At 45.5% G+C, this 22,826-nt stretch overlaps 2 protein-coding genes across 2 annotated transcripts in view; both read left to right on the top strand.

The window, feature by feature from the left end:
* Positions 1 to 17,990, top strand: part of LOC129401628 (patr class I histocompatibility antigen, A-126 alpha chain-like) — a 46,705-nt gene extending 28,715 nt beyond the window's left edge. Inside the window, exon 9 of the mRNA XM_055124355.1 lies at positions 17,952 to 17,990. Within this exon, the coding sequence (XP_054980330.1) occupies positions 17,952 to 17,990 (39 nt within the window). The remainder of the gene's footprint in view (positions 1 to 17,951) is intronic.
* A 1,518-nt stretch (positions 17,991 to 19,508) lies between these two features.
* On the top strand, positions 19,509 to 22,261 carry LOC101551633 (patr class I histocompatibility antigen, A-126 alpha chain-like). Its single transcript, XM_055124353.1, has 7 exons — positions 19,509 to 19,575; positions 19,755 to 20,024; positions 20,198 to 20,476; positions 21,031 to 21,306; positions 21,426 to 21,542; positions 21,980 to 22,012; positions 22,146 to 22,261. The coding sequence occupies exons 1-7, from the start codon at positions 19,509 to 19,511 to the stop codon at positions 22,259 to 22,261; spliced, it is 1,158 nt and encodes a 385-aa protein (XP_054980328.1).
* Positions 22,262 to 22,826: the final 565 nt, after the last annotated feature.

The following is a 22,826-nucleotide window of genomic DNA, read 5'->3' as shown; positions in this document are numbered from 1 at the left end:
TTCCTAGAGCCCCCTTCTCAGCCCACCATCCCCCATGTGGTTTGTTCCTCCCCAGACAGTGACAGTTCCCAGGGCTCTGATGAGTCTCTCTCGATCCCTAGAGGTGAGACTCTGGAGGCTGGAGTGGGCGGAATTGGGCAGTGGAGACAGGACTGGGTTTGGGGATTCTTGAGTGAAATGCTGGGAGCTCGATCAGGATGTCACCACTCTGTCACTCACCTGAGTCTCTTAATTTTTTTCTTTAGCAGTCTCAGACAGCTTCCCTGCTGGGTTTCCTCACATTCCAATGTTGTGACTCAAGAACTACTGATTCTCAAAAAAAAAAAAAAAAAAGAACTACTATTCTCTTTCTGCCCTGGAACCTGAGTGTGTCTGTTGTCTTGTCACAAGACTCTTTTTACAGGAACCCGCTTCACAAAATAACTGGTTTTTCTGCCCCTGAGCAAGGAACTCGGATACAGGCACCCCGAGTTTCAAGTCACAAGAAAGGTGGTGGTCAAACCAGATGTCACAAGAACCATGACTGCCCGAAAAACCAGGCCATTCCTAAGCACTGACACAAATGCTGATCTCTAAAACTATAGACTAAGGAGTGATGTCCTTTTAAACGGATTAGTTAGGAAAGTATGTATTATTACAAATCTACTGGCTATGAAATGCACGGGCTCTGCTGTAATGGCCAGTGAAGTTCTATATAAGATCTCCTTTGGAGAAGCTTATATATCTTATAGACTACTTCTCCCTCTGGGAGAACTGGCAAGCTACTGAGAGTATCTTAACCACATGGGAGAGCCTGGCAAACTCCCAATGGTGTATTCATTTGCCAAAACCAGTAACAAGCTGGGTCTCATTCCCCTGATCCTGAAAGAGTCTCCAATGCAGCATCGTTGGGAAGGACGAGTGGATAGAGGCTTCTAGAATCTCAGGGCTAGGATGAATGGAGACATTGCTGAGTCCGTTCAAGAAATTTGACAAACAACAGGGTGATGATGATGATGATGATGATGATGATGATGATGATGATGATGATGATGATGATGATGATTAGAGAAGCTCGGGGTCTTGCCCAACCTGCTGGACCTTCGTGTCTGCATAGGCGCTCGATCCTGGCCAGCCAGTCTTACAATAAATGCTGCTTGCTGTTTGCAGCCTCTGAAGTCCCTTTGTTGTTAAAGGGAGATCTCGATCCGAGCCCTAACACACAAAGTAGTAAATGTTAATAAGGTTTTCCTGTTTCTTCTCTTCTATAGGTATTACTTACATTGACTTTGTTTCCTGAGACTTGTAACTGTTATTCATATTAGTTTCAGATTCCTCTCCTACTTATTCCATTTACTTTTTTAAATGTATTTTTCCCTTTTCCCTTCATTGACATTATAATGACAGGGGTGAGAAGTGTGTGTTTGTAGGTGTGTGTGTGTATGTGCATGTGTATTTGTATCTTGGGTTACAACTTTCACAAACGTACTTGTGGGTTCTCTAGATGTTCACAAACATACTTATGAGGGTTTCACTCCCAACCACTTCTCTTGCACATCTTCAGTTGTGATACGGGCAGACCCTGACAGAGACCCTGTGGCACAGGGGTCCCAACAGCAGAGATCCCAGGTCTAAGGTGATTATCCCATAACTTGTGACCTCATCCCTGCACAACAGGTGCTCTATGCCACAGAATCAAACCCCCTTCACTCAATACATTTTTATTCCCCATTATGCTTCTGTCTTTCTCTTATCCTTCCTTTACCCTTATTTTTTCAAACATAAAGTAAAAAATAATTATAAAGTACAATGCTGTGTATTTATGCTAACAGGAAGCATTATCTGGGTTTAAAGACTAAAAAGCAGAAAATGGTAGAACATCAACCTTGAGTAAAAGGGAGTGGATCTTGCCACATTCAACAGAGAAGCGGCCAGGCATTCTGGTGAGCAACGCAGCCCGGAAAATGCTCCAGACCCGAATTGGGGCCATCAGCACCGGGGAGCCGGACAGAGGAGGTGCAGCCAGCACACCTTCTCCAGATGGAGCCCTGGCAACACTGAGCAGCAACTAACACGGCTCCGGGATTCGGGACTGGGACACATCCGAGCCGGGGGGGGGGGGCACTGGAGTGGAGCGGCGCCAGCCCAGCCTCCAAGTGGTCCCGGCCGCCGGAAGTCACGCCCTCGACCCACCCTCAGCGCCATCTTGCCACATTCAACAGAGAAGCGGCCAGGCATTCTGGTGAGCAACACGGCCCGGAAAATGCTCCGGACCCGAATTGGGGCCAGCAACACTGGGGAGCCGGACAGAGGAGGTGCAGCCTGCACACCTTCTCCAGATGGAGCCCTGGCGACACTGAGCAGCAACTAACACGGCTCCGGGATTCGGGACTGGGACACATCCGAGCCACTCGGCGGCTATCGCAGCCGCGCGACCTTTTCTTTTTTTTTTTAATTTCTTTTTTAAATTTATTTATATATTTTTAATTTTATCACCATGTGGAAAGTTACAGAGTTCTCAGGTTTATGTCTCAGTTATACCGTATTCAAACACCATCCCTTCACCAGTGCCCATATTCCACCACCAAAATCCCCGGTATGCCCCCTGCCCCCCACCCCAACTGTATAACTGATGAATTTCACTTCGTTTTCTCTTCACCTTGATTACGTTCCATATTTCAACACAAAACGTGCGACCTTTTCTAAAACCTGAAAACATGCAATCTTTTAATGGAAAAATAATTATCAAATGCTTCCTTAGTAGGGTTATCTTGTTTGGGGGTATAACTCCCACAACAATAGTGAGTTTTGTGTTGAAATATGGAACGTAATCAAGGTAAAGAGAAAATGAAGTGAAATTCATCAGTTATACAGTTGGGGTGGGGGGCGGGGGGTTATACTGGGTATTTTGGTGGTGGAATATGGGCACTGGTGAAGGGATGGTGTTTGAATACAGTATAACTGAGACATAAACCTGAGAACTTTGTAACTTTTCACATGGTGATAAAATTTTTTAAAAAATTTAATTAAAAAATAAAATAAATAAATAAAAATATGAATAAAAGGGAGTGAAAATAATTCATGGCCAAAGGTAAATTCTAGTGATTTTGCAACCTTCATAGGTGGACTAATGACTCTTCTTTCCTACCCTTGGCTGAATTTAAATTTTTTTCAGAAGAAACACATGAACTCTTTATTTTTAATTTTTTTTGTTTTCCCCCTTTTTATTGATTCACTGTGAGGTATAGTAACAAAGCTTTCATGCTTGAGCTACGATCATACAGTCATCAAATTCCCATCCCTTCACCAGTGCACGTTTTCCATGACCCAAATCCCCAGTAACCACCCCCCCACTCCCCGCCCCATTCCACACCTCCTCCTACCTGTGTGGAAGAAACTCTGCACAATATTCTCTTTCTCTACTTTGGTTACCTTCAATATTTTGAGACCAGATCCACCACCACTCACACCTGACGAAAAGGCAATGCTAGACAGTGTGTTTTGTATTGCTTGTTATGGATACAGTATAATCCATGAGAGTGGCTGTGCACTCTAGGAATTCTAAAATTTTAATAATTCGGGTCTGAAGAGATCGCTGCAGGAAGTTGCTTGGGTCTGAGATTTGTTTGTGTGACTCTGGATCACAGCTGTGTGGGAGTTTAAATAGAGGGTGGCCATATGTGGGTGTCATCTCAGAATACCATCGGGGCAGGGGGAAGGAGAAGGGCCAATTCCTCCTCTGTCCCGTGAGGCCTGGCATTTGCAGCCAACGCCACTCGTACATGGAACTTGTTGCTGACTTCTAGAAGAAGGCGGACACCCGGGCTCCTACAGAGCAGGAGGAGGGACAGTACCTGCTTTCGTCTAGAGTAGCCCAGCGGAAATGGCCTATTGCAAAGTCCAGGGCCATCTCTGCATGAACTATTTTTAGGGGGAATGGGCTCCCAAAACTCTGGGAATCCATGCCAAACACTGGAGACCTGACCCCCCTCAATGTTCTTTCAATATCTTCCAACATTTCTAAGTGGCGAGGTGAGACTGAAAAACTAGATAAGAGCTATTCCAACTGGTCAGATAACTTCCCTTATCTTTATTGCTTAACTGGATTCCCTCTCTGGTTCAAGAACTAAAAATAAAAGTGAAACTTCAATAGAAATAAGACAGAATTTTTGCTTCAAATACAAGGGGTTGTTGTGGACATTGGTGGAATTTTCTTTCTTGGAGCTACCAATGTCACTTGGGTCCTGTACTCTGCATTTAGGTAAGATTTGAGAAATGAATTTATATTCCTGTGACCCATGCCCAAGCAGAAATGTTTATACATGCTTGGGAACCTTCAGAAAATCTTTAGAAAGAGACTTGAACTTGACAGAATTTGGGCTATTCAGGGGCAGACATCAGTATCATTGTGTGTGATGCACTTATGCAGCCTTTTCTCAAGACGCAGCAGCTGCTCACTTTAAAAGGCACCATGACCTTCTGGAGCTGATCCTAACCAAACAGCAGATGGTCTGTTGATGCCCCGTTCTCCTGGTGACGCTAAAGTCATTGAAATTGCAAAGTTAGATATCCCTGGGATAAGCTTTTGGAGCCAGTTGTTAGCATTTTGGATATGTTAGTCACTCTTTGGCACAAAAACCAGCCATGAGCATGGCTTGTTGGAGTTTAAGAAGTTTATAGAAGATTTTGGTCAAGAAAGATAGACAAAGATAAGAAGGAAAACCTTTAGCACATGTGTTCTTTTATGTAGCTATTCTTGGGTAACATTCAGAATATTCACAGTAAAACTCTTTACCATAGGGGAATAGAACTCTGACTTCAGTGGTTCCTTTGTTTTATATTTTTTTTCTATTGCCTATTAGAAGTTCCTGTTAACATATGTGATATAAAGGGAATATATTTTGAGGATATGAGTGATACATGAGTGTCAGAAATGTAAATTTCCCAGTAAAAAGAGAAATAAGTGGTAATCTTTGCAAATTTTTCTCCTTTCTTACTAAAATAACATAGGCCATATTTCATATTTTTAATATGTTTTCTTATCATTCAATGAAAAATTTGTTCAATGTGTTATAAAAATTTAATAATAGCATCTTTACTCTCAAGGATGGCTAATAAAATAGTAAAGAGTGCTTTAATTGGACTAAAGACAAAAATTGTGTTCTAGTCAAGTCTCTAAAAGAATTGATATGAAAAGTTGATGTTTTTCTCTGTGTATAATTTGATAGTTACTTTAAAAGCAGCAGACTTGTATAATTAATTAAATACTTTCACACTCCAATCTCAAGAAAAGGGAAGGGTTTTCTAAATTAGGCATGGTCTGTGTCTTGAAGAGATTTATCTATTTTGTGTCTTTTTGTAGCAAGATTGGGCAAAACAGGTGGGGAATGTGTGCTTTTAAAATAATTATTACAAAATTCTGTAATAGAAACTTTGTTTAAAAGAATAGTTTCCCCTTGGTGTATGGGAAACGTTCACTTAATGTCACTGTACATATACATATGATTTTTGAAATATAGAAGAGTAAGTGTCTTGTCTTTATCTTTTAAGTTCAGAGACCATTTTTCCTGGCCACACATGTAGTATCAGTACAATGCTTTTTGAATCTTTTGAATTGAAATGATATCTCTTTAAGCAACAGAATGCAAGTTTGACATTGTTATTTTAATATCTTCAAATAAGCAATCTGAGGGTGTGTCTTTAACCTCAACACTAAGTTGTACATTGTACACCTGCACTGGCAATACTTGAAAAATATTAAATTAGCTAGGAGAAGGTAGATTCCTTAATTTCTTCCTTAATTTTACCTCTAAAACATTATTAAATAAATTTCGTTTGAAAAGATATCTGTGCATTTTATGTTTTGCTACTTGGATGATCTTAGATCTTCTGTACAGATAGTTTTGGTTGATATTAAAAATTATAGCCATGAAATATAAAAGATAACTTGACAAAAAAATAACAAGTGCAGTGCACGTGGGTTCTTAGGAACTCTGATGATGGAGGAAGTACAGTAATTTTTATACCAAAAGCATAAGAATTAGCATTATTGTAATGATGTTACCTTAACTACAGACAAAACAAACAACAAAAAAATGTTTAGTCAACTTTATGGGCTCACTGAGCAGGATGTTGCTCAAAATAGGTGGAACCTAATGCCAGGGCCTCTCACGGCAGATTCATATCTCTTTTTCCTCTTCAGTGTGAACTCTGAGTCCAAAGTGCTGGATCCTCAGTATCTTCCAGAGGTCAGAGCAATTCAACCACTAGGGACACCTGCAAGTGCTTTAAGCACCAGGAGAAAGCACCAGTACAGTCCCTGGAGAGCTGGGACACCTGTAGAGAATAAGCTTCCACCTGACATTAGGAGGAGGAACGTTTCCTTCCTGCTCTCAGTAAAAGTGATGAAAATTTCTTCAGCTACTTCTCTGCCCACTTTGGGTGCTTCTTCGTGCTCAGGCAGGAACTGCTACAGTCTCACTGTCACTCCTGGCAGTTTGCTTCCCTGTTCAGTCCTGAAAAATTAATGCAAAATAAAGAAAGTGAAGGGACAGAAAGTCACGGCTGTCAGAAAAATATTGGAATTGGGGGGCTGGAGTGATAGCACAGTGGGTAGGGTGTTTGCCTTGCACGCGGCCGACATGGGTTCGATTCCCAGCATCCCATATGGTCCCCTGAGCCCCGTCAGGAGTAATTCCTGAGTGCAGAGCCAGGAGTAACCCCTGTGCATCGTCAGGTGTGATCCCAAGAGCTAGCAAAGATTTTACAAATCATTCTAATTATGCAGATGAAGGAAAATCCATTTTAAAGGTCATTAAGGTTCGTAAGTAGCAAAAACATGGCTGCAAACCTAGGACTTCTGTCTCCTAGCCAAGTGAACTGTCCTGCATTCCAGGAGTATAGACAGAGGCTGAAAGTGTGGGAAAGCAGCTGGAGTGTTGTCTCTCCCTGACACTTTCCATCACAGACACACAGAGATCAAATGGAGATTCGGGCACTGGAGCGACAGGTCTCACACAGGTGGCTCCATCTACAGTGCATATAAGTTGATTGATCCCAAATTTAAGCTATAAATTGGCAACAACTCTAATAATCTTTCCTCAAAACCTCTTAGCTAGAAATAAAATTAGAATAACATATGGAACTGGGAACTCCAGGACACATAGGTAGCCCTTATATCCAAGCCCACAAAGGTAGGAAAAATGTTCACTGAATGAATGAATCAAGTTCAGGGGTTCAAACCAAACGAATAAACTCCCTAGGGTCTGCATTCTGTTCAGTGTCCCATGGAATAACTTTCCCCCAGGGGAGAACAGCCAGAAGTCACTGACAATGTCAACTAGGACAGGGATTTGCATGGGGTGATCAGTGCTCTGCCTTTGCTGGGTTTGAGCAGCACAATACTTTGGAGGGTCCCTGTTCAGCACTGCGAGCTGGTTGGGCAAACCCAGTGTCTTAAGACAGCCCAGAGTTTGAGGGGGGCTCCCTCACTCAGCATCACTCAGTCTCCCCGGTGTGCATGTCTCCTGGGGCCCAAGACAACGGCTGGTCGAGCATCTCTCCCCTCCAAATCTCAGTCTCCAAACCCTATCTCGGGGGCAGAGATCTGAAACCCCTCTCACAACAACTCTGCCTTCACGAACATTTTCTAACACCGGAGGAGAGGCTCCTGAATGCTTCACCAAAAACAGTTTTTGTTCATGTCCCACCTCCTGTCAATATGGTTTTAATAACCACAAGATATATATGATTAGGTATTTATATTAATATATTATTACATATATTTTTAATATTAGCATGAAATAGACTGTATAACATCATTTGGGGTTAAGAGCAGCAGGTAGGGTGTTTGCTCTGCACGCAGCTGATCCAAGTTCAATTCTCAGCACCCCATATGGTCCCCCAAGCCCACCAAGAGTGATCCCTGAATCCCTGAATACAGAGCCAGGAGACAGGCCTGAGCACTATTGGGTGTGGCCCAAAAACTAAAAAAAAAGGAAGAAGGAGAGACAGAAAGAAAGAATGAATGAAAGAAAGAGAAAGAGAAAGAAAGAAAGAAAAAAGGAAGGAAGGAAGGAAGGAAGGAAGGAAGGAAGGAAGGAAGGAAGGAAGGAAGGAAGGAAGGAAGGAAGGAAGGAAGGAAGGAAGGAAGGAAGGAAGGAAGTAGAAAATCAACATCATCTGAAATTTGAGAAAATAAGGCCCAAACTGCAATTGAGATCCTAGACTGGGCTTGCTGTTCTTGCGGAGATGCTACAACTCTAGCAAAGAGGAACCAGTTAACCGTCTCTGATGCTTCTCCTTTAAAATTTTTTTCTGTTTATTAAAGAACCATGATTTATAAAGTTACTGATAGTTAATATATCAACACCAATCTCTTCACCTGTGTCAGCTATAATTCTCTTTCTTTGGAAACAAGACACTTCTTTCCTTTGGAACCAAAACCAATGAAGATATATTTATCTATAATCCTAAATTTTAAAATTCGATTTTAAAACAGGCCCATAATCATCTGGCTATCCCTCTCTTTCTTTCTTTTTTTTTTTTTTTTTTGCTTTTTGGGTCACACCCAGCGATGGTCAGGGGTTACTCCTGGCTTTACACTCAGGAATTACTCCTGGCGGTGCTTGGGAGACCATATGGGATGCTGGGGATCAAACCCGGGTAGGCCACGTGCAAGGCAAACGCCCTACCTGCTGTGCTATCGCTCCGGCTCCTATCCCTCTCTTTCTTAGGTGACTTTTCCTGTGTCCTTTAGAAAGGGATCGTGGAGAAAGGAATCTTAGACCTCCCCTCCCCTTTCCTTCCACTCCCTTCCCTTCTTTTCTTTCCCTTCCTCATTCCTTCCATTCACTTCCCTTCTCTTCTCTTTCCTTCCATTCTTCTCTTTTCCTCTATCCTCTACTCTTCCCTGTGTATTTAAGTTATAAGATATAACTCAAAGTATGGGGAATTGGAGTGTGGGGAAATGCCCGAAAGTTAACTGTCGTTTACCAGCCAATTACAGAGCTAACTCCTGCTCTAATAATTACCCTCCAGGCAACAAATTCACCCTCACCCATTGCTTCCTGTGCCAGATGGACACAAAACCCATCCCTCCCCACAGGTGTCCACTAGCAGGCTCTGCCCTGCCCCTTTCCTCTTCTTCTTCCTTCTCCACTTTATTTGACCTCCATCCCCTAGAGTCACTATTTCCTCCCTACTTCAATTTTCCATGAGACATTCCCTGTATATTCCCAGCTTAGGACCCTGGGGATTTTAACCCCTTTTATCCTCCACTTCATCCTAGGGATGGAAACTTCAGCATTGATACCAGTGGAATCAGCAGCAGCGGGAATAAGTGATAGATACTGAGGATCAATATTCTCATCTCAGCACAGTGAGCTCTCCAGTATGTTTGTGGGGGTCACTCTGGCTCTGGGTTACTGCCTGAAATTGTTGTCGTTATTGTTAATTTTTTATGTAAAAAATTGTTAATAGTATTTTATATTAAAGGTTACGATTTTGTGGTTTACAATACTATTAAACAAAGATTTGTCATGTATATGTTGCTTAATCACACTTAAAGCAAGTGCTCACAGTTATAAATGAGGAGGAGCCCTCTAAGTGAGTAGGTGTTTAGGGTACTAGTCAGACACAGCACCTGAAGCGAGTAGGGCGCCCCCTAGTTGCACAGCCTGTCCTGTTGCTGCGAGCCCTAGGGAGCTTCCTGCTAGGAAACACAATTCGGACTAAGCTGTCTTTCTGCGCTATGGCCACACGAGAGCGCTGCTGCCCTGTTCACTCCTACTTTGCAGGGGCGGGGCTGTGGTCTTACTCAGGCTGAGATGCTGACCTGGAGGAGGACACCCATGGGATGAAGGTGCCTTCAGAGCAGTCCTGGGGTCTGGATCCAGAGCCGAGCGGAGAGTTTAAAAGGGAAACCTCTGGGGCCTTGTGCTATGTCTGAGGTTCCATCATGGACCCAGGACCTCTTGATGCCAAACCTAGAGACTACAAGGGAACTTTCCTTCCTCTCCCTGTTCTTTTTCTTAGGAACTTTCATCTTTTATCGCCACCACATTTTTACAGCTAATAAATCCCTATCAGGGCAGTTTCACAAATCTCCCCACACTATATTTGGATGCTACTGTTTTCTTTTCTCTCCTAGGATCCCATCCCAGGACCAGGCACCCTGAATGAAATCCCGGTCATGCCTCCCAAAAGTGCCGCCAGCTGAGTCGGGTCTCAGAATCTCCTTGTCTTCAATGACGTGGCATTTTAAGGAGGCTGCTCTGCTATGTACTGGAAAAGGCCCTCAGTTTGGGTGTGGTGGTCAAGATAGAAGTGTGGGAAGCCCACAGACACATAGTGTCATTCAACAGCGTATCAGGGAGTGCAGGGGCCACCTACTTGGTCATCACTAACAATTGTCACCCTCACTCCCAAAAGAGACACATTCCTCAGTACATCCCCCTCCCAAATTCATGATTTGGTGAATGGGGGAGAGCGACACCCAGTGGTACTTGGAACAACTTGCAGTTCTGGGAATTGGGCACCTGGGTCTGGACATGCAAAACTGGTGCTCCAGCACTTTGAGCATCTCCCCCAGAGGCTATTATTTTTTTAGTGATTAAAAAATGTTTTCAGGTATTGCTACACTTACAGAAAATGTGTAAAGGTGGCAAAGAGTCCCCTCACAATTTCCACTAACCTTACATCTCACATTATTGCAGAACAATGTTGTAGCCAAAGAAACAACAGTGATGCACTTTTACTAAACTCCATATTTTTTTTATTTTATTGAATCACCATGAGATAGTTACAAGCTTTCATGTTTGGGTTACAATATCACAATAATCAAACACCCATCCCTCCACCAGCGCACATTCCCCACCACCAATATCCCGGGTATACCCGCCCTTTCCACCTTCTCCCTGCCTCCATGGCAGACTATTTTCCCCATACTCTCTCTCTACTTTGGGGCATTATGGCTTGCAACACAGGCACTGAGAGGTCATCATTATCTACTTTCGGCATGCATCTCCCATCCCAACTGGTTCCTCCAGCCATCATTTTCTTAGTGATCCCTTCTCTATTCCATCTGCCTTCTCCCCTCCACTCGTGAAGCAGTCTTCCAGCTATGGGGCAATCCTCCTGGCCCTTGTATCTACTGGCCTTGGGTGTCAGCCTCATGTGATGTTCTTCTATACTCCATAAATGAGTGCAGTCCTTCTATGTCTGTCCCTGTCTTTCTGACTCGTTTCACTTAGCATGATACTCTCCATGTCTATCCATTTATAAGCAAATTTCATGACTTCATCTCTTCTAACAGCTGCATAGTATTCCATTGTGTAGACATACCAAAGTTTCTTTACCCAGTCATCTGTTTTAGGGCACTTGGGTTGTTTCCAGATTTTGGCTATTGTGAACAGTGCTACAATGAATATATAGGTACAGATGTCATTTCTACTGTGATTTTTTGCATCCTCAGGATATATTCCAAGAAGTGGTATTGTGGGGTCATATGGAAGCTCAATTTCTAGTTTTTGAAGGAGTGTCCATATTAAAACTCCATATTTTGATTCTATTTCTTTTCCTCGCATACGTTTATGGTTTTAGGGTGCCATATATGATCCTCTTTAGTTCCAGTCAAATCTCTCTGTGGCAGTTTCTCAAATGTTCCTTGTTTTGATGACACTGACAGTTTGGCTAGACGGTAGGGTGTGGTACCCCACCCCCAAGTGACCAAACATCAAAAGGGGAAATATTTTATAGAGACTTCATGGGTAACATCATCCTGAGATATGGGAGAAAGGACTGTGTGTCCTTAATAACACTGACTGTGCCCCAACATTGGTGGCTACTTTGTCACACTTTCCTCTAGTCTATTACATGTCCTGTCCTCCTGCCCCATGTGGGTCTCTAAGCCCAGTAGGGTCCAGCTTTGCTCCCCCACACGCCATTTCCCAGTCAGTTTACTCTCTCACCTCCTGAGGGCTAGGTCCACTCCTTCTCCTTGTACCACCTAATGAAGTCCTTCCTCACTCCCCACATTCAGGGGATGAGTTTATTTCATTTTCTTTTCTTTTCTTTTTGGTCGGGGGTCACTCAGCTGTGCTCAAGACTTGCTCTTGCCTTTGTGCTCAGGCATCTCTCCTGGTGAGCTTATATGTGAGGTCACTATACATCAATGGTTACTTATGTCACTTCTCTCCATTCCCTCCCCATTTCCCCACATGATCCTTGTCCTTCCCCAAACTATATCATTAGAAAGAATCATCATGTACAGTCCACCTGTCAACTGCTTTGCAGTTTTTGTGAAAAGTTTTGCCCCTTTGTTCTATTCTTTCCATGCCTGACCAACTACTTACTATTCATTGGGGCTGGGTATTTGTTTTTGTGCCACTCCAGGCCAATTCAAAGCTCACTTCTGGTTCTATTCCAAAGGATCGCTCTAGCCTCTAATCCAGGGACAAGATGTGGTGTCAGGGATGGCATCAGGCTCTGCTATGTGCAAGACAAACCTGCTGTAATACCTCTCCACTCTCTGAAACATCCATTATTAATGAGTGTTGGGTAAAATTACAGGAGAGTGATCAGTAGGTTGTGGGTCAGTCTGTGTGTAGCTTTCTAAGAAACTGGCAGGTGTCTTCCCTGGATCTGAGCCATTTACATCCTGACATCAGTGAAGGAGGGTTTCTGCTGTTCCACACCCTGTCAGTACTTGGCATCACCATGGCCAGAAACCCCCTGAGGTCTCACTTTCCAAGTGTGAGTTTTCACACAGTCAACCAAGGTCTAAAATTTTAACCTATATAAGATATTTAGAGAAAGAGAGAGACCATATTCATTTAACTTTTATTTCAGTTATTACAATTGTGCTTTACTATTACTTCTTGTTATTATCTTACCACATTTAATTTATAAGTTAAATTATCATTGGGCAAAAAGGTGCCAAATAAAATTTAGTATATATGGGTCTCAGTGCAAAGATTTTATTAAAGAGAGCTGTTACAGACTGAGAGAGAAGGAGAGAGAAGTTGTTAAATACTGAGAGAGAAGGGATGAGGAGACGGAGAGAAAGAAAGCGAGAGAAAGAGAGAGTGCTACAAACTGACCAGTCAGGGCCACACCCCATAGAGAAATGGTATGACCCCCTCCAACTGTGAGAAAGGGTTTAAGTATCCTAAAGCCACATTATTCTTTCTCCCTAGCTGACATGTAAGCTGATTGGTTAGTGCCACCTGTGAGTGCCCCTTTGTTCTATTCTTTCCATGCCTGACTAACTACTAGATTACTGATTGGCTGGCATTACTTGCAAGCATTGTAAATTTTGTTCGTTCTGTTTCCTTTCCCAAGACATGGTCTTGGGTTCATGCACATTTCAGCTGTCAGCTACATGATCATACAGAGTAGCAAGATGGCCTCTAACAACTAAAATGGCTGCACTTTGGTTCGTGCCAAAAATGGTTGTAGTTTCGTTCTAACAATACAATTTGTCATGTACTTATGGTACTTTTATGTTAATTGAGTCAGTTCTCTCTGTTCCCGAACCAACTCTAAAAGCGTACACATTTTCCTTGTCATCTTTCCCATAGAGTTTCTTTGATTATAGCCCACAATAAGGGCTGTTCTTTCAATGTACAGCCCACACTAAGGGCTGTTCTGTAAGTTTTTGTGGAACATTCAATTTCGTTTGTTTATCTTAAGGATACATCCACTCATTCTCAGGGGTTACTCCTCTGGGACTCATGGAGCCATATATGGTGATGGGGATTGAACCTTGGCCAGCCCAGGCAAGGTAAACACCCAAGTCATTGTACTGTTCCCTGGCCCAGCCCTTGAGAATATTTTTAATTCTCTCATATGTGGATAGTTTTTAAACATTACTTTAAATATTCAAACACTTGAAAACACTTATCAGATCATACTCAAATTCTGATATTCCATTCCAGTTTATGACCATTATCTTTTTACTGAACTAAACTTTTATATATTTGTTTTGCACTGCCAGGATATACCCTGCTGCAGTAAACAGAAGGCACATGTTCTACCGATAAGCCTTGTCCCCGACCTCACAGAACTAGCTTAGCTTTGCAGTCTAGAAGAGGAGGCTAGATTGAATATCTGAAATATTGCTCAGTGTAGACATTTTGGGGCCTGGGAATGTTGTTTAGTGCAGACAACCTGCTCTGCAGATTTGAGGGCAGGAGTTTGACCCCTGGCACCATCCCATATGCCTTGTGTGATTCTGATGATACTGTCTTGTGTGATCCCAGCCCACAAAAAAGCCATGGTTCTGTCTCTGACACAATACCTAGTGTGCAGTAACTCCATAACTAAATTATATTATCTCCCAACAACCACAGCTAAAAAGCATGTGAGCGCAGCAAGCAACTGTGTGATCTCAGCAAGCACCTCAACCAACTGTGTGAGCAGCAGTAAAGGTACCAACAGCAGTGACAACAAAGGAAAGAAAGGTTCAGAAATAAATCCCCAATAAAAGACCTTTGAAACCACCTTCTTGAAATCATCAGACCTTACAAGATAGTGAACCATGTCCAGGGGCCAGTGAGTTACCTTAACACAAAGGGCTGGGGCGCAGGCTGTGTGTGCAGCAAGCTGGGCTCACCCAGACTGAGGTCCTCCGTGGGAGCATCCCCCCAAGCATAGAGCCTGGTGCAGCCCCTGAGCACAGAAGGCTGTAAATACCCGCCCCACAAACGTATAAACAGGAAGAAAGGAAGAGATTCTATATCAGCTTCACAGATAAAGGCACCCTGAGATATGGGGCAAAGGTCTATGATGGAGTCCTTAGTCACAGTAATTGCACCCCACATCTGTGGCTACTTTGCCATACTTTCCTCTAGTCTGTTCCATGTCCTCTCCTGCTGTCCCATGTGGGTCTCTGAGCCCAGCAGAGTCCAGCCCTGCTCTCCCACAGGCCATTTCCCAGTCAGTCACTCTCTCACCTCCTGAGCGCTGCCCCGCTTCCTCCTCCCTGTGCCAACCGGTAAGCTCCTTCCCTATCCCCATACTCAATTACGGGTTCATTTTACTTTGTATTTACTTCTTTGGTTTTGGTTCTCACCTGGTTGTGCTCAAGGATTAGTCCAGCCAGAGCTCAGGTGACCAAACAGAGTGTCCAGGGATAAAACCCTGGTAAATAGTATGCCTTACCCACTATCCCTATAGAAATTTTTTTTTGGTCTTGCCCCTATAGCACTTTTGTCCAGAATAAACAGGGTCTCAGGAGAGAACAGCTCCATTATCTGCTTACTTCCCACATCAGGACCTGGATGCTCTTTCCTCCAGTGAGGGACAGGACAATAATGGCCCGGTCCTGTCTAAAGTCTCCCTCTGCTTACACAGAATTGGGACCTGGAAACGATAGTAAATAAGTCTAAATAAAAGCTTCGAAGATACCCCAATGTCAGTCCTATATCTTCTATCCACTGTCACAAGTCTCCCATACTGGGTGCCAGGATGGAGCCCAGGGTTCACCCATGGGAGCCTGGATCTCCACTGACCATGTCTCTCCTTCAATTCTCCTCAACACCAGCAGTTTTGCATTTATAGCTCGTTTTGTGAACTGACTTTTTATCATATGAACAAAAACATGTAGATTCAAAAACCTAATACTTCTATGATTCTTGAGGTCCCTAATATTCACGTACCCCATTTCCTGAGGCAACCAGTGTTTTCCTTTTACATGACTCCCTCATTGCTATCCAAGCTGACTGTTCACAATTATCTGTCACAATTTTTAAAAATATCATTCCTATGATGTGTATGAAGTTTAATTTTTCCATATACATCAAATAAAACAACAGATTAAAGGCAGGAAAATATATAAAAATCCAACTATCTTCTGATGAGAGAGAGAAGATAAACACTTGAAAAATTTAAAAGGAAAAGGATCTACTCTTTTACAACACCATTTATTTTTGGAATCATTTTTCCCCCTTTCCTTCTAATTTGCGGGAGAGACTCCTGAACAGTGCTCAGGAGGCCTCTGAGAGAGCTTCAGGGTCTCCAGTGCCACACCTGGAGGTGCTCTGAGGACTATGTGATGCCAGACAGAATCTGGTTCCATGTACCACTTAATCCCTGAAATAATTTTTTTTATTTTTGGAACTAAAAATATTTAGCACCATTTATTTAAGCACCACGTTTTACAAAGTTGTTCATCATACAGTTGTTTCAATACAATGTTCCACATGAATTCTACAACCAATGTAACCTTCCCTCCACCAAAGTCCCCAGTTTCCCACCTACCCCTTGAGCATGCCCCCTTAGCAGCACAAAATAGTGCATTTTATATTTCTTCTTACAAAACATAAAATTTGTCCTGCTTTGATAATTCCCTCTTTAGTGACAGTTTTTACTGAGGTGGATGGTGTGGCACATACGTGCTGAATCTTGGCAGTTGTACAGGCATGCTGGCTCTGTGAGGTTGCACACATGCTCTGGCACTCTGAGGTTGCACATGTTAACCATGGTGTTAGCACACTGGGCTGCAGTGTTCACACTGGCATTCCACTTCCCTAAGTCTGCCTCCATAGCAGGAAACAAATAATTTGCTTTATATTGCTTGTCAAAGCAAGAAAGTATCAGAAAACTGGTCAATAGAAGTCAATTTATGATCATTATTCTGTCACACCATGGTGTTACTAAAGTCACCATCTGAGGATTTACTGAGCTGCTTGGTGCTAGTTGAGACTTCCGTTATATTGTTTTTTTCCATTGAGCTTGGGGGGCTTTTGTGTAACTTTCCCACCAATTCTGCTGTGTTCCTACTGGGCTGTCAGTACTATGAGGTTTGGAGGAGTAACTCCAGGAGCTGGGACCATTTAGTGGCTTGGCAGCTTGGTAAAGTTCAGTTGTGGGGCTGGGTTATTTCTATGCCTGAAAATTTTGGGCGTTGGGGCTGGGGTGATAGCACAGTGGGTAGAGTGTTTGCCTTGCATGCGGCTGACCTGTGTTCAATTCCCAGCATCCCATATGGCCACCCGAGCACCTCCAGGAGTAATTCCTGAATGATTGAGCTAGGAGTAACCCCTGTGCATCACCAGGTGTGACCCAAAAAGAAAAAAAATTGGGGTGTGGGTGGAGGCTGCTGGGCAGGGGAGGGTGACTGGGGTGTTTGGGAAATCTCCTCACCCCCATTCTGAGGAGGTCTCAGAGCTCAGCCCTGACTTTTCTGAACGGAAGATTTATCAGCTTGAAATTCTTTTCAATATTACTTGAATAACTGGGACATTCTATGATGGAAAAAAGTATTTAGAACTATATAAATACATAAAGGAGATGGACAATGTAGGTCTTTTATACGCAACTCAGACAGAGAAGGGAACACCAGGTGAAAGGTGCTGGGAGGACCCAATCGGGTTGAGAGATGCCAAAAATAGACTATAGACTGAACACGATGGCCACTCAATACCTCTATTGCAAACTACAATACCCAAAAGGAGAGAGGGAACAAAAGAGAATGCCCTGCCACAGAGGCAGGGAGGGAGCAGGGAGGGATACGAGATCATTGGTGGTGGAGAATGGGCACTGGTGGAGGGATGGGTAACTGATCATTGTATGACTGAAATGCAAACATAAAGGTTTGTAAGTATGTAACAGTACCTCATGGTGAATTACTAATAAAAATTTTTAATAAAGAAATAAACATTTTCACAGACAAAAAGAACCCCACATAGGTCTTTTATGGGATATGTCAACTAGGAATGCTAGGCAAAATGCTGATCCCCCCTGTGTGTATGTGGTGGGGGAACAAGGTATCTGCTCTATCTCTGCTTCCTCTTCTGAAAGAATTTTCCTTGAGAAAGCCCATTACAAAGTTGTTTGTCCCCATAAACTAAGACCCTTGGGACTTGGGACTATGTTCTTTTCCGATGCTGCTGCATCTGCTTTTTGTCACACTGTCTCCTTGAGTCCAGGGCTGAGACTAAATCAGTGATTTTCTGTGGTTTTTATTTCAGAATCTAAGTGAGACCCCAGAGATGCATCTGGATGTGTAAAAGTCTATCTTGCATAGATTAAGGTGGTTAGGCATTAGCCTAAAAAACGTTGTTCTGGGGGCCAGAGCGATAGCACAGCGGGTAGGGCATTTGCCTTGTACGCGGCCGACCCGGGTTCGATCCCCGGCATCCCATATGGTCCCCAAGCATCGCCAGGAGTAATTCCTGAGTGCAAAGCCAGGAGTAACCCCTGAGCATCGCTGGGTGTGACTCAAAAAGCAAAAAATAAATAAATAAATAAATAAAAAACATTGTTCTCATGATGATTACAGATTCTAAGCAATAAATATTAGTCATGGAGGACAGTCCACTAAGTTATTAGCTCCCTGACACCATGCTTCTCTCCTATTTCTATCTCTTTTCTTAATCCTCCTGGAGCCACTAGTCAGGCCTGCTTAGCCAAGGTTGGTCCCTGCAAAAATCCTATGTTTTTTTTCTTTAAAAGACTCTCTAGGGGCTGGAGCAATAGCACAGCGGGTAGGGCGTTTGCCTTGCACGCGGCCGACCCGGGTTCAATTCCCAGCATCCCATATGGTCCCCTGAGCACCGCCAGGAATCATTCCTGAGTGCAGAGCCAGGAGTAACCCCTGTGCATCGCCAGGTGTGACCCAAAAGGCAAAAAAAAAAAAAGACTCTCTAATGGCTAGAGAGATAGTACAGCAGATAAGGTGCTTGCCTTGCATGTGCCTGAAGCAGGTTCTATTGCCTGCATCCCAAATGTTCCCCTGAGCACTGTGAGGAGTAATTCCTGAGTGCAGAGCCAGTGAGCATCACTGGGTGTGACCCTTTCCCCAAAAAATACTTCCTGTTCACATTGTTATTATTCCAGTTAGAGTAATTTTCAGTCTTTAACTCTGCAAGAGATATAGTAGAGAAGGAAAGTACTTGCCTTGCATGTGTCTAACTCTGGTTTGATCCCTGGCACCATATATGGTCCCATGAACCTGCCAGGAGTGATCCCTGAGTACAGAACCAGGAATAACTCCTGAGCACCTTCTGGTGTGCTAAAAGCCAAAAACAAAACCAACAATAAAGTGTCTAACTCAGATTCCTGCTCCAACGCTGACAAGCATAACCCACACGCACAGGAGCATCTCTGGGGTCCTCACTCACTTGTAAGACTGTAGCTAGATCCGGATATGAAAACCTTGGAAAACCACTAATTTAGTCTCAGCCCTGGACACGAGGAGACAGTGTGTCAAAGATCAGGTACAGGAGCAGCGGGAGAGGGCGAAGTCCCATATCCCAGGTGTGGCTCCCAGTGTCTAGGTCCCCAAAGAGGTATTGGAGGAGGGAACTGAAGGCTGGGATTCCTGTACTCCCCGAGTTTCGTTTTTGCTTTCTGTGTCAGTGCTTCCTGCCCAATTACTGACCCTCACTCCTTATTGGGCGACACTGTTTCTTAGAGAAGCCAATCAGCGCGACTCAATCAGCCAATCCGTCCGCGCGCGACTCCTGGGTATAAATAAAGTCGTCGACGGGACCTTTCAAGCAGTCAGACTCCATGGTTGCTTTGGTATGTGGGAGCCCAGGGTGCTCCTTCTGCTGCTCTTGGGGGATCTGGCCCTGAGCCAGACCCGGGCGGGTGAGTGCGGGTTGGATGGGAGTTCGTCGCTGGGAGGAGGGTGGGGAATGTGTCTCTAAGTCTTCCCCTTCTCTTCTCGGTCCCTCCTGCCTTTCCCGTTTCCCTCCACACTACCACCCTGGATACAGGTTGCGCGGGGCAGCCAGTCGGGCCGGGTCTCAATCCTTCCCCTCCCCCAGGTCCCCACTCCCTGCGGTATTTTCACACTCTCGTGTCTCGGCCGGGCCGCGGGAAGCCCCGCTTCATCGCCGTCGGCTACGTGGACGACACGCAGTTCGTGCGCTTCGACAGCGACTCGGCGAGTCCGAGGGTGGAGCCGCGGGCGCCGTGGGTGGAGCAGGAGGGACCCGAGCACTGGGAGCGGGAGACGCGGAAAGCCAAGAATGATGCACAGGATTACCGAGTGTTCCTGAACAACCTGCGCGGCTACTACAACCAGAGCAAGGCGGGTGAGCGCGGCCGTGGACGAGACAACGTGGGGACGGGTCGGGGCGCCCAGAGGCGGTTCCGAATGTCTTTGAGTCTGAGGGACCCGCCCCGGACCATTGACTTGGAGAAGCCTCGGGAAGCGCCCGCGGGTTTCTTTTTCCGGTTCGGGGTTAATCTGTGCGGGTCTGGTCAGACTCTCACACCCTCCAGAGGATGTACGGCTGCGACGTGGGGTCCGACGGGCGCCTCCTGCGCGGGTACAGTCAATACTCCTACGACGGCGCCGACTACCTCACCCTGAACGAGGACCTGCGCTCCTGGACGGCGGCGGCGGGCACGCAGGCTTGGAGAACCCAGCGCAAGTGGGAGCAGGAGGGTGCGGCTGATCATTACAGAAACTACCTGGAGGGGGAGTGCGTGCAGTGGCTCCTCAGATACCTGGAGGACGGGAAGGACACGCTGCAGAGAGCAGGTACCAAGTCCCGGAGTGGTGAGGACCCCAGACCTTCCCTGGATTGGGGGGGGGGGTGGCGACTCCCCACAAGGGGGAAGATAGTGGGGTCCAGTGTCAGAACAGCGCCCCTTCAGTAAAGAGAGGGACAGACTCGCCTGGTTTCCATGTTGTGTATCAGAGAGACTCACTCTTCCCTCAGACCCACCCTGTGTCCATGGACCGTGAAGGACTCCAGTGTGCCTGGGGGGGGTGTGGGGGGAGACCCTCTCTGAAACAACAATGTCGCTTCACAGTCATCTGTGAGTTTACTCAGAACTTAGCTCTGACCCCTTCTTCTCTGTCACTCACCCTCCACCCAAGGCAGGACCAGAGTCAGTGTCTCCTTAGAAACCTCCTACCCACACTCTAGTCTAGAACTTTCCGAGAATAGGATTTTATCCCAGTCTCCTGAGTGTCTAGGACACAAGAAGACTTGTGTCTAGATGTTTGCCTCCTCTTCCAAACCAATTATCCTATATATCCTCATCCTTGAAATGACCCAAAGTGTGAATTTTCTCATTCTTCCTCCTCAGAACCCCCCAAAAGACACATCACCCACCACCCCTTCTCTGACCGTAACGCCACCCTGAGGTGCTGGGCCCTGGGCTTCTACCCTGCCGAGATCACCCTGACCTGGCAGCGTGATGGGGAGGACCTGACCCAGCACACAGAGCTGGTGGAGACCAGGCCTTCAGGGGATGGAACCTTCCAGAAGTGGGCAGCGGTGGTGGTGCCTTCTGGAGAGGAGCAGAGATACACGTGCCATGTGCAGCACCAGGGGCTGCCGGAGCCTGTCACCCTGAGATGGGGTGAGGAGGGGGACGGGGCACAGAGCCTGTTCTCAGGGAGTCAAGGTTGGCCCCTCTGGGGAACTGTTGAGGGTCAGGCTGGGGCTGGGGGTCAGACCCTCTCCTTCCTCCCTTCCCAGAGCCCCCTTCTCAGCCCACCATCCTCACTGTGGGCATCATTGTCGGCCTGGCTCTCTTCGGGGCTGTGCTCACTGGAGCTGTGGTGGCAGCTGTGATCAGCAGGAGGAAGCGCTCAGGTAAGATCTGGGCAGGGGGAATCTGTCCAACATGGCAAGTCTTGAGTCTTGTCCCACTTTGGTGGTCTCTTACCCCTGCCCCCCCATATTACTTCCCCTGCCTCATTAGCGGGAGCACCACCCGCCCCTGTGCTGTTGCTCACACTCCCCCTTTGTGCGCCACTCTCAGGTTTGCTCAGGAAAAACACTTTCACCTCCGTAAGCTAGGAATGAACCTGGATCCCAGGGTCCCAGGTCACAGGGACTGTCCGTGCTGAGCACAGACCGCCAGGAGAGGCTGGTCAGTCCAGGAACATCTCGTTCCTGTGTGTTTCCTGGTTCAGCCCGCCATATTCAGAGTTCTGACACTTCCCAGGGTTCCGGGCCCAGAGAGCTGCTCTGTGGGCTCAGGACCCAGTGCTCTCCCCGACCTTCCCTGGGCTGTTTCCTTCCTGCAGGTGAGAAAGGAGGACAGAAAACTCAGGATGCAAGTAAGTGTGGGCAGGGCTGGGCCCTTGGAATCCTGGATAGAGACCAGAGCCCACGGGGAGCTCCCACACCCCTATTTCCTCCTCTAGTCCTAACCCCTGGGGCTCTGACCTTTGCTTGTTGGTTCCTCCTCAGACAGCACCAGTTTCAAGGACTCTGGTGAATCTCTCCTGCACCCTGGAGGTGAGACTCTGGAGGCTGTAGTGGGCAGAATTAGGTTGAGGGACAGCCTGGGTTTGGGGATTCTGTGAGCGGGATGCTGGGAACTTTTTCAGGATGTCACCACTTCTGTGACTCACCTGAGTTCTTCATTCTTTTCTCTCACAATGTGAGACAGCTGCACCTCTGGGCGTCCTCACTTCCCAATGCTGTGACTCAAGAACTGCTGATTCTCTTTCTGCCCTGGAACCTGAGTGTGTCTGTTTCCTGTCACATACCATAAGGGGAGAGACTGGCCATCCCTGCCCACAGGGTTCTCCCCCACATGGCCTGCATTATCTTCCCTGATGCTCTGTGTTGTGTCAGCAGGACAGGACTCAGTCGTCTCCATCTGTGTTTGCTTTTTGTTTTCCTGAATAATGTTTCTCCCTTACTGAAATAAGCAACTGATTTACATTTTTATAATTATTGTTTTGTGGAATTGAGGAGTTAATAAAGGAAATGTCTGAAATCTGATAAGGAAAAAATGGAAATCCTAAGACCTTCCATGTGTTTTCTGTTTGGATTTGAGTCTGTCCCTGAGGTGACAGGAGAGGTTGTGAGTGGATGGTCAAGGACAGACCTGTGCCCAGTATGTTTCTTTCTCAGTCTTTGTGG

This window comes from Sorex araneus, chromosome 2 (genome assembly GCF_027595985.1).
Source record: "Sorex araneus isolate mSorAra2 chromosome 2, mSorAra2.pri, whole genome shotgun sequence".
Taxonomy (NCBI): domain Eukaryota; kingdom Metazoa; phylum Chordata; class Mammalia; order Eulipotyphla; family Soricidae; genus Sorex; species Sorex araneus.
This window is presented reverse-complemented; position numbering and strand designations above follow the sequence as displayed.

Coding starts and splice junctions, on each gene's coding strand:
- LOC101551633 (XM_055124353.1), top strand. CDS start 19,509: ATGTGGGAGCCCAGGGTGCTCCTTCTGCTGCTCTTGGGGGATCTGGCC. Junction 19,576..19,754: donor CCTGAGCCAGACCCGGGCGG/GTGAGTGCGGGT, acceptor CCCCTCCCCCAG/GTCCCCACTCCCTGCGGTAT. Junction 20,025..20,197: donor CTACAACCAGAGCAAGGCGG/GTGAGCGCGGCC, acceptor GGGTCTGGTCAG/ACTCTCACACCCTCCAGAGG.